The sequence below is a fragment of the Rhinolophus ferrumequinum genome, chromosome 21 (assembly GCF_004115265.2).
Source record: "Rhinolophus ferrumequinum isolate MPI-CBG mRhiFer1 chromosome 21, mRhiFer1_v1.p, whole genome shotgun sequence".
Lineage (NCBI taxonomy): Eukaryota > Metazoa > Chordata > Mammalia > Chiroptera > Rhinolophidae > Rhinolophus > Rhinolophus ferrumequinum.
In genome coordinates this window covers 24,001,477-24,013,966 of record NC_046304.1, presented here as the reverse complement: position 1 = coordinate 24,013,966, position 12,490 = coordinate 24,001,477, and the positions used below count along the sequence as shown (strand labels likewise).

At 37.2% G+C, this 12,490-nt stretch overlaps 1 protein-coding gene across 1 annotated transcript in view; it reads right to left on the bottom strand.

The window, feature by feature from the left end:
• Nucleotides 1–12,490, bottom strand: part of ACACA (acetyl-CoA carboxylase alpha) — a 260,073-nt gene that overhangs the window by 151,763 nt on the left and 95,820 nt on the right. Inside the window, exons 12-15 of the mRNA XM_033090744.1 lie at nt 8,519–8,728; nt 5,270–5,440; nt 4,107–4,268; nt 3,570–3,733 (exon numbers count right to left, since the gene is read on the bottom strand). Coding sequence (XP_032946635.1) covers nt 3,570–3,733; nt 4,107–4,268; nt 5,270–5,440; nt 8,519–8,728 — 707 coding nt within the window. The remainder of the gene's footprint in view (nt 1–3,569; nt 3,734–4,106; nt 4,269–5,269; nt 5,441–8,518; nt 8,729–12,490) is intronic.

The following is a 12,490-nucleotide window of genomic DNA, read 5'->3' as shown; positions in this document are numbered from 1 at the left end:
GAGTAGAGAACAAATTATGTGTAAACCACCCTCAGCTTTCACATACGAGATTTATATCATTATAAGCATTTATTGCTGGCTAACTCGAATTAGAGAATAATTCTCCTCTCTTAGACCTTATTTATTTTATTAAGGTATAATTTACAAGTAATAAAATATACTATTTTAAGTATACTGTTCAATGAATTTTGACACACGCTAATACCTTAATTTAAAGGTTTCCATACAATGAGGCAACTGGCTGGGTACAGTCAGGTATCAGCCTGACACTTCATGTGAGAGAGCTTTTTTTTAAGTTGCATTTTAGATGTCTGTGGAATGACTTGCTCATTACTTTTAATACTTCCCAATTAAGTGTAAAATGATCTAATCTTAACAGAATTTCAAATACTATGTGGTTTTTCTATATATTTCTGCCTGGTGTCTATCCTCCACAGAGCAGGTTCTTACTTCAACAAATACTTATGCATCTCACAGACTCAAGATACATAGTAGGCACATAAGGGAGAGAGAATATAGGTACAATAATCGCTTTCAAAATACATGGTAGAGTAGAGAGATATAAGCCAAGTGCTGCAGAGGTTCTAAGAAAGTAGAAAATATTAATACACCTCCCTATGATTTCATGAAGAATGTGGAATCTGACACAGAATAAATATAGCTGAGAATATGACTGGGACAGGAATATTCCAGGTGGACCAGGCATTCCTTCAGCCTAGAACATTATTCAGTTTGCCACTTCTACCCTCCTTTCTTGGCCTGGCTTATTCCTCTATAATTTTCAGGTATCAGTCTAGGTGCCACTTCCCGCTGGAAACCTTCCCTGATCTGAGTTAGCTGACTCAGCTATATGCTCCTACATCACCCCTATGTAATCCCACCATCAGAGCAAACAACGTACTACACGTGTTTAACTCTTTGCCTCTCTTCCTCTGGATTCTAAAGTTCCATGAGGCCAGAGACCCTGTTTTGGTCCTCATTGTATGCCCATAACCAGTAGATTTTCAGCAATTTTTTTTTTTAATGGAGTGAATGAATAAATGGACAGAGGGAATATCAAGAACAAATGGAAAGGAGGAAAAAATACGGGTTGTGTTCATGGAACGTTATGGTTGAAGCAGAGGATATGAGGACAGGAACTCGTAGCAAATCCATTCATTTTACAAACATTTACTGAACACTTACTATGTTCAGGGGATACAACAACAACAAAACAGACATGGTCCTGTTCTCATGGTATTTAGGTTACGATCTATGGGAAATAATGCTGGATATACAGGTTGGGGCTACTCTAGAGAACAAGAATATTATGAATGTTGTAAGAAAAAGTATATAAATAAGAATAAAAATATGAATCTGAAGAATGTTATGAAGAAAGAATAAACAAGCAAGCTTATTTAGAGACCATATGTTTAATACACTAAAAAATTAACCTACGGGTAGTTCTTTACACTTAGTTAGAGAAATGTACAGATCAGGTCAGTAAATACAGTGAGGCCTTGGGACAAAGTCCTAGGATATGTACTGCAGAAAATACTCCGTGGTCTGCATAATCAGGACTGTAAACCTAAATACCAACAGAGGCCACTCTGAGAATGTGAGAATGTAAACAAGTGTAAATGAATCAGACTGGACAGAGGCTGTGTGCACTAGACAGTTCACGTTTCCTCTAAAAGCAGCAGTCACACAAAGCTCTAGTTAACTTTTGCCAAGTGAAATATAAAACCAATGTTGTCATTATCATCCCATTTTTAAAGAAAAGGCAGAAATCCATATATTTATTTTAATCTTCTAATTTTTAAATATTGGCAGTTTTAAAAATGTTAACATGCTGTAAGCCAATCAAACACATCTGTGACTGTGACTGGTTGGAAAGCCACTGATGTGCAAGCTCTAGCATAAAACTTCACTTTGGTAAAACAGGATGACTGTGAAAGGAAAAAAAGGGCAACTTTATACCAGATGGTTTTTCTGGTGGCATTGTTTTAATTTTGAAAAACTCCACTTGTAGTTTTGAATAAATAGGAAGAATTAAAAAGGACAAAATAGAGAAAAATTGAGACTTCCCTACTTCTAAAAACATTAAAAAAAAAAAACATTATTGATTAATACTTATTGATTACTACCATGTTTCCCCGAAAATAAGACCTAGCCAGACAATCAGCTCTAATGCATCTTTTGGAGCAAAAATTAATATGAGACCCGGTATTATATTACTTATATTATATTACATTATATTATACAATATCGGGTCTTATATTATATAAGACCCAGTCTTATACGAGACCCGGTCTTATATTATTTTATAAGACCTGGTATTATATTGTATTGTATTATATTATATTATATTATACCCAGTATTATATTATATTATATTATATTATATTATATTATATTATATTATATTATATTATATTACATTATATTATATTATATCTGGCATTATATGATATATGATATGATATGATATGATATGATCTGACATGACATTATATAAGACCCGGTATTATATTGTATTATATTATACCCAGTATTATATTATATTAGACCTGGTATTATATTATATTATACCCAATATTATATTATATTATACTATATTATCCCGGTATTATTTTATATTATATTATATTATATTATATTATATTATATTATATTATATTATATTATATTATACTATATTATACTATATTATACTATTACTATATTATATTATATTATATTATATTATGTTATATTATACCTGGTCTTATATTAATTTTTGCTCCAAAAGACGCATTAGAGCTGATTGTCCGGCTAGGTCTTATTTCCAGGGAAACACGGTACTCTATGTATATAGTCCAAAGGTCAGGAAATGGTATATTAAATGCTTGGTATAAAGAAATAGACAATTAAAAAATAGACAGAATGAGTTCAATTTTGGATATTCTAAAATATCCAAACTGTCAAAATTACCTCCTAGATCCCTACTTTTTAGGCAAGTAAAATTGCTATTAATATTTAATGTTTATGTTTAATATAATATTAACTAATGACACATGCTATACCAGTTATATTTGGATAAACTGTGTGTATTTCACAGAACACTAAAGTCTCTTATATAAGCAATGGGAAAAGTTCCCTGATGCCCTTTGCACGTAACAAGTTCAATTTTATTATTTTAAATGACTATAGGACATTTACAGCTATACCTATATTTTAATGACTAATAACAGATCTTATCTATGATTTATATGATACTAAACTCTTGGTCAGGAACCTCCCTCCCTCCAGTAACAGTACTGTTTTCATGGGAAAATGATATCTTTAAAGCAATCAATTTTGTAATTTATCAAAAATATTTGGAAGCAAAAATACTTGAAAAGGCTTGAACAATAAACAGAAAAACACCTGCCAAACATTGCATAATTTAACACATGAATGCAAGCACAACTGAAGACCTATCTCTTCAAAAAGGTTGCTCATATTAGTATTTTTGTAGCAGATAAATTATTCTCACTCCCATTTCCACACCCTCACTGAAGATTAGCACAGATTTATTTTTTAATGCAATCAAATGCTATCATACTCACGAAATTGCTTCTTCTCTGTTTTCTCCCCAGGAAAAGCAGTGACCGAACTGAGAATCAGCAAATTCATGAAGTCCCCCTGCAGCAGCAACACTGAAATAACCCCAAACATTCTTATTGCTGCGGAAATTCAGTTCCTGAACTGTTCCTGAGCTGGGCTTAAAACCCTGTTAAAGAATGAATAGGAGAAAAAAAAAAAAAAAAGAATGAATAGGAGAGACCATGTTCTAGTTTCAAGGAAGAGGGCAGTTGTATAGTTATTGTTTAGGCTCTATGTTAATCACACACAAGAGAAGAAAAGATGCACAAAAATCATAAAGACTTGAGAGCCAACATCCAGTGCTTCTGAGGACTCCATAGTGACTACAGTAGGAAGAAATGACCAATGGAGCAGTGACCACTTCTGTGTCAGCTCTGATGAAACCTCCGTAAATTTCCTTCTCCAGAGGAAGTCCCAAAATAGTTCACAAGTATAGCCCTTAGGTACCATCTCAATAATAATGTTCACAAAAAATGTAAACCTTTGAAGTGATGGGTTACCTCATCTGGATTTTCACTAGTGATCCGAGCAGCAATAACATGGCCCCTTGGGCAAGGAACGTGAGCAGAATTTTCAAAATCAATGGGAGCATCGCCCCAGGGAGATACCCCATACATCATACGGATATCCTTGATTCTGTACAGAGGGATCCCCATGGCAATCTGAAAGGTAATAAAACACACATCACTCATTTTTCAGTTACGTAAAATGTGGAGGCTATCAGATTACCTCCAAGATTTTTCATTTCAGTAGCCACCGCCTAAAATATTCTATTTTTATAGCCTGTATCCTACACTCATCAAATATAAGTAACTCTAAGTTACTTGAAACAAAATATGTCTTCCAGGTAAGTTGTTAAATACTTCCCACTCCTAAAAACGCCCCAAATTCCTAATGCAATAGACATGAGTTTCCCTCTCATTTCTCCATCAAGGGATCAGAATGAAAATATCCAATGGAAGGAGAGGACAGTGTCAATCGCTATCCAAGAAGTTCAGACAGCTAAAAAGTCCTAACTATGGCATAATTATGTCACAATTATGCCCACAAACCACTGGAGGAAATAAATAAATAAAGGAAATAAATCTTTCGTCCTTCATGGGAACCCAGAAAGGGTTCCCAATGTGGGCAAAGAATATGTTAGATGCAAATAATATCAAACTTCATCATGAGCTATTACTACCTCCCATAACTTTTGTTTCCTAGGCTGAATGGAGAACATAATATCGATAGCTAGCACTTTAAACATTATAAAAATAAATGGGTGCTGCTACAGTCTTGCCTGGAAAAACCTCGACCACCACTCTGATGTAGAACTGCTTCAATACAGAACACTAGTAAGAAGGAGTAGAGGACAATTACAAAGTTGTCAGTTTTTCTATAATTAAAAAAATTGAGTAAAGCATATTATGTTGAAAATTTCTTTCTAAAATATCATAGTTTTTGTCAGATGCGTCTGGCTGAAAAAACAGAATATTCCCAGATTTGTACCCCTTCAGGGAAACCAACCCACACATCCCAACCCATCCAGCACGAGAGATGAACATTCGATGAGACTCAGATAGGAGGTGCTCCTTTCTTATTAGATACTGGTGAAGCCAGTTTTTCAGGCATCTCTGACATTCTCGAGGCAACACTCTGAGCCAAGATCAGGGTGACTCACCTGGAGTTGTGCTGCAGGGAGGTTCACATCAGCCACCATCTCTGTGCACGGGTGCTCCACCTGGAGCCGAGGGTTCAGTTCCAGAAAGAAGAAGCTGCCATCCTGGCTGTAGAGGTATTCTACAGTTCCTGCGCTCACATAGCCAACCATTTTGGCAAGTTTCACCGCACACTCAAAGAAGAAAGATAAGCAAACGTAAATATTTCACCTTGTCCAGCTGGTGGACCACCGTTTTATCTGTAGCCTCTCCCGGACAAGTGTATCTAGTGTTCCTAAGAGCCACCAAAGGCTTTTAGCCACATGAGAGTAAATTTCACCCTTTGATTATTACAGAAGATCCCTGGACATGGATCACAAACAGGAAAAGAGTGTTTTTCACTTGGGATCACAGGCAACCTCGCCCTATCAGACATAAGCACATACAGGTAAAAAAAACACTGTGGCAAATTTTTCACTGAGCCCTTGTTTCTAGTATTCCTAGCATTCTTCCTAAAACATGGCTGTCCAGCTAGAAACTAGATTTTCCAACCTCTGTTACAGCTAGTGACTAAGGTTTGTCCAATGTCATGTCAGCATTGGTGAATCACATTTTGAAAAGGAAGTGCTTGTCCTCTATTCCTGGCTTTTCCTCTTCCGTGGACTGGAAAATGAACATGACAGTACAAGCCAGTTCCAGCCACGCAGATGAGAACATACAAAGAATGAAACAGAATGAACTTGAATCCCAAGATGGCCTCATGAAGCAGAACTGTCCCACTAGCCTTGGAGAACTCACCTCAGATAATGACGGGAAGGAAAAATAAATTTCTATCTTATCTGGGTTGCATTTTATGGATCTCTTTAATGCAATAACTTAACCTGCACCTTATCAATACAGAAATGATTAAGTTCAGGTAGGATACCACTATGTAAAAATTTAGCATATATGATGCTGATTTAGCAATAAGGTAATGGGGAGCAAAAAACCAGACACTGCAGACTGGAGGGGGGTGGCCTCCTTTGTTAGGCATACGAAAACATTGGTTAAACGGTGTCCGACAATAATTGGAACACACCAACCAAGCCCAAAGAAAAAAGGTTAGAAAAAGTCAGAATATGAAAAACCTATTGCTTTTGTTCCTGAAACCAGATTAGATTCTCACCTTAAAGCAACCAAGTGTCGAAGATCAAATAAAAAAAGTTACTGTATCTAGAAATCTTGGGATATGGCTACTCCCACCTGAAGCTGGGAGAAAACAGTCCAGAAACATACTGTTTTGAAGGAACTGTAAACAAACCACACACCTGACCTTCAAAAGCCTGTGATTGGTAACTGGAGTTATCTTTGTGGCCCCAATCCTGCATCAGCAAGAAGTGAGCTGTGAAAGCTCTGCCAAAGAAGCACAGTCTCCAAAGCCCAGTCACTGAGACAACTACAGAGGGAAGAACTTCCCAGAGAACATAGCCACGTGACGAGGGACAATGGGCAAGGGATTTACTTTCAGAGAGTAGAACCAGGGGCAGCCAGAGGGCTAACTGAGGTATTACTCTGCTACATGCACGAAATCATCACAATTCCTGCCTAGAAAGATTTGATAATCGCTATGAAGCACTGATTAGTGTATATTTTTCATTCTTCTTTTTTCCAAATGGGACTTATCCTGTTTCTTATTCCACCACTGTATATTGGGTACATAGGGAAAGGAGGAATGACAAGGGGTAGATAACTTGTATTTTAGGTCACTGGCCAATGAAAAGCCATATGCACGTTTAATGGAGAGGATGGTACATACCTAGGGATCTTGGACTTTGAGCTGTCTTCTTTGGGGAAAGGCTAAGGATGTTCTAAGAGTGAGAACAAGGGTGTGAAAGGATAATGGGTAGCCAGAAGCATAGATTACTAACTGCCCTCTAGTACTAATTTTTCTTTGTGCCATCCATTTAGTAATAGAATCTGCTGAATTTCAGCCGGTATATGGCCACCCCGTTAGCGACTACAATTCCTAACATCCCTTGTAGCTAAGCGTGATTGTGTAACTGAATTGTGTCCAATAGAAAGTGAGCAGAAGTAATATGTGTGGCTTCTAGATCATATTTTTAGATGCTTGCCCTCCATGTCCTCTACCCCCACACCCCCGGCTACAAAGTGAACATGCCTTGTGAGCCAGCTTTAATCATGAAGACGATGACACTCTAGGGCAAGGGTTGCCAAACTTTTTCAGGAAAGGGACAGACAGCAATTATTTTCAGCTCTGCGGACCATATAGTCTCTGTCACAACTACTCAACTCTGTCCTTGCAGCGAAAAAGCAGCCATAGATACTACATAAATAAATTAGCATGGCTGTATTCCAATAAAATTTTATTTACAAAAGCAGGTGGCAGGTTGGATTTGGCCTGTGAACTGTAGTCTGCTGACCCCTCTCCTAGTGAAGGGCACAGCAATAAACCTGGGTCCCCGGCACCAGCTCATCTCTAAACTATGATGAGAGGGAAACAGAATTTGTACCTTGGTTAAGCCACGGTATTTTGGAAGTTCTCTTTATTACAGCAGTTAATGAATGTCTCTACACACACACACACACACACACACACACACACACACAGGAATTAAATTTCCACATGTTTAGCTCGTTTGGAACTCAGGAGAAAAAAAGAGAAAATGTATCTCCAATAAGATGAAGACTGAGTCACAATTCCAGAAAAGACCATGTTAGATCACTAAACTACAACTATTTCCAAGGGAACTGCAAGACTGCCCAGAGATTCTTTTCTCTACAAAAATACAATACCTAATTTAATAAAATTAAAAATAAATAAATAAATAAATGGAATATGTGAACTTTAAAGATACTTAGAGGATCTTTTAAGAGATAATGGATTTGAATAAATTTGTCTGAGAACTCAATGATAATCAATCTAAAAAAATGGAACTATCTGCTTATCATGAGCTTGTTAAAAAAAAATAAAAAATAAAAAAATCAAACAATAAGGTTAAAAATCCCAAAAGATTTTTCTTTTTTATCCCTACTCAAATCAGTACACTGTTTTTTCTTTTTTCAAAAGTGTTAACTACTTCAGAGCTTGAAATGTTCGTTGGCAACTCTCCTAGAGGGAGAACAGCAGAATTATTTCTACTGGAAAAGAATAGAATCTTATCAACAATCCAGAATCACTGCTAGAAATCCCACTGTGCTCAGATAGGTATATGAACTGAATGAGTAGTAGTTCTGTGTCAGAAAACAAAAATTAGAGCTTTTCATGTACACACCTGTTCCATATGTTCAAATACTGCTGGAGTAGCGATAGCAGCAGGTGCCTCCTCAATAATCTTCTGATGCCTGCGCTGTACAGAGCAATCACGACCAAACAAAGAGATAGCATTGCCGTACTGATCTGCTAAGATCTGCACCTCCAGGTGACGGGACTGTTTGGCTAGTCTCATCACAAATATAGGCGAGCCGGGGACTTCAGCTTGAACCTATATGTAGAGAAGAAAATGAAACAAATTTTTAAGTGGCAAGCATTTTTTCTATCCTGAAAAGCTGCTTCAATTTCAACAGGCAGATGCCTAGAAGTGTCAGGGACCATGTTAATCAGTAGGAATACAAAAATGAATCAAATGTAGTTCATGTCCTTGTCTATTTTTTCCATTGTTTATTTTACTGATATGTCATGCCATTAATGCACGTTTAATAATTTCCAGTTCTTACTTTTCATAGACAACCATGCTTATATAAAAGCTTTGTTTCTAAAATAAGTGTTGCTATTTAATTTTGCTATATCATTTTTATTTTATTATTTTATATTAGTTTCAGGTGTATAAAACATGATTAGACATTTACACCCTGACAAAGAGATAACCCCCCTCCCAGTCTACTACCCCTCTGAAATCATACATAGCTGTTACAATACCATTGACTATATTCCTTATGCTGTACTTTACATCCGTGACTATATATATATAAATACACACACACACACACACACACACACGGTGGCAAAAAAATGTATACACATTTTAAGATAACAACATATATATACTTAAGTGTATATATATATATATATATATATATTTAATTATAGTTAACATTCAATATTATTCGACATCAGCTTCAGGTGTACAGTGCAGTGGTCAGACATCTACACAATCTATGAAGTGATCCCGCTGGTAAGTCCAGTACCCACCTGACACTCTACATGATTTTTACAACATTATTGATTATATCCCCCATACTGTATTTCACCTCCCCATGACTATTTTCTGATTACCAATTTGTACTTCCTAATCCCTTCACCCTCTCCCCATCCCCTAACCCCCCTCCCATCTAGCAACCATCAGTTTTTTTCTCTGTATCTCTGAGTCTATTTCTGTTGCGTTTGCTCATTTATTCTGTTCTTTAGATTCCACATATAAGTGAAATCATATGGTATTTAATTTTCTCATGTCCTTGTCTATTTTTAAGAGACAGCATTCTTAGTTACATAACCAATATTAATTGATGAATATGAAAACATATGAACATCCAACGTTACAAGGGTAAAGAACAAGATATTTTGAAAACACACATACACAAATCCCACAAACGGGCAAAACACTGCCATGAACTCCAAACAGCCAAATGTACAACTTGCTCTAGACTAGATGTTTTCCTGGTTCACATGACCGCATATATGATATTGTTATAGTCAAATGACTTTTATCTTCAATTTTGAAGCATATTGTTACTGGATTCAGAATTCTACAGTGGCAATTATTTTCTTTCACACTTAAAAAATACCCCAATATTTTCTGGCTTTCACTATTTCTATTGAGATGACAGGTATCGATCGTATTGTTACTCCTCTGAAAGTAATCTTTTTTTTCCATTTGCTTTAAGATTTTTCTTTCTTTTTAGTGGAGTGAGGTGGCAGATTTACTCAGATAAGCTTAAATGTAGGTTTTTCTATACTTGTCCTGGGGGGCTCATAGTGTTTTTTGAATCTGTGCTTGGTATCTTTTATCAGTTCAGGAAAATTCTTAGCCATTATCTCTTCAAGAATTGCTTCTGCTCCATTTCTTCAAATATTGCTTCTGTCCCATTCTCTCTCTCTTTTCCTCTGAGACTCGAAGTACATGATGTTAAATCATTCTACTGTATCCCATATATCTTTTATGCTCTGTATCTTTTATGCTCTCTTTTGCTGTAACAAGTCACCTCAAGACTCAGTGGCTTCCTTAGGACATCAACCATTTTATTTGCTCATAATGCTGTGCTCATCTGGGCAGTTCTTCTGGTTTTGCCTGGGGTCACTCACATGCATAGCATCATCTGGTGACTCAAGTGGGGCTGAATGGTCTCACTCAAATGTCTGACGACTTGTGTTGACCGTTGTCTGGTAGGTCTAGGGAGCCTCGACTGGAACAGCTCAACTCTATTACATGTGGCCTCTCATCTTCCAATAAGCTAGTCCAGGCTTCTTTAGTGCAGTATTCGAAGAGGGTGAGGGCTGAATCTGCAAGACTTTATAAATCTAGGCTTTAGAATTTACACACCACCACTCTGACCACATTCTAATGGTGTAAGCAAGCCACAGGCCAGCTGAGATTCAGGGCTGGGAAAGAGATACGACCTCTTTATGGGAGGAAAGGCAAAGTCACATTGCAAAAGGGATATACATATAAGAATGGGAGGAGTATGTGCGGCCATCTCTGCAAACAATTGACTATGGTCTTCCCTCTGGTCACAATAATTCACATACCTCCTACATGCAAAATAGACACATCCCCTCCCCAGACCCTTAAAGTCATCCATTCATTCATGGCATCAGACTTGAGTTCCATTTTCTCATGAATCATGTCCAGAAGCAAATGAGACTCCTTGGGTGCAACAACTTAGGTGCAGTTTCTCTTGATCCACAGATCTGGGAACTAAAAAGACAAGTTATCTGCCCCAACACCCCCGACATTTAATGATGAGATGGGGAGAGGATAATTGTAAAAGATACTCCTGTCCAAAGAAGAGAAGATGGGCTTATATAGCAGGCATTGGCCCACAGAAATTCTGAAATCCAGATAAGTATATGTTGTCAGGTCAGGGTCCCTTACTCCAGGGTTATGGAATGATTTTTTGTTTAGTTTAGTTTTGTTTTGGTTTCATTTTCAGGGTCTTGTTCTGCTCCCTGGGAGTGGTTTGCTAATCTGTGGCTCCTTTGCTCTTAGCTCTGCTCTCTAGGCTCCTGGCTCTGCTCTCTGAAAAAATCTCTCTTCTTATTAGAAATGACAAATGTTACAGATGAATAGCTTTCCCAGTCTGCTTCCCATTCGTAAAAAATTGAAGACCCAGAGTCCTCTCTGAAGTTTGAACTGTCTCAGTCTCTTTTTGTCTTTTTGGTGCATTCATCAGTACAAGTCTCTTGCAAACTTTGTGGATTTCCTATGAATCATATTGGGGGAATCACTCCTTGCCCCAAAAGGTATACCCACAACTTTTCTGCACAGACTTCTCTATACTTTGGAAATGTTATGCCACTATGGAACAGCACCCTTAAGATTTTCAGAAGCCCTCCCCGCCTTTTCTCTAGCTGAGAGGAAAATCTACCAGGTACTGTCTTAAATATTTCTGAGGTCATAAAGGATCCCACAGGCACTCACGACTTGACCTTTACCCTAAGGTCATCTTTTACTTTGAGAATCTTGGGCCAGCTGGGGAGACTGGGAATGAGAAAGAGTTCTATTTTCAAATTCAACAAGTTTGAAACACCTTCTTTAGCTCTTCTCTCTTTTATAGTTCCTTAGAATAAGCAACTAGAGCAGTCAACAGTTGCTTTCAACACTTTGTCTAGAGAGCTCCTTAACTAGGTCCACAAGTTCATTAAATACATCCTCTGTCTTCCAGGTTACCTCAGACAATTGTTCCATCAGTACAGAACGTGGGTTACCTTTTGATCAGACTATAATAACAATTATTAGAGTTACCGCCTTTCTAGCCTTCACTAACAGTGTGTTCACCATTCCTCCTCCCTTCATCAGCAACCTTCTCACCACTTTTCCAGCCTCTACCTTCGAGCCAGTCTCAAAGCCAATGCCACATATTTTACTTTTTTTATTGTTATGACTGTATCACACATTTAGGTATCAATTTCTATATCAGTTGTCCATTAATGTCTAACAAACCACCCAAATTTTAGTGAATTAAGACACTGACCATTTTATTTGCTCAGCATTTTATTGCACAGCAATTTGAGCTGGGCACAGTTGGGC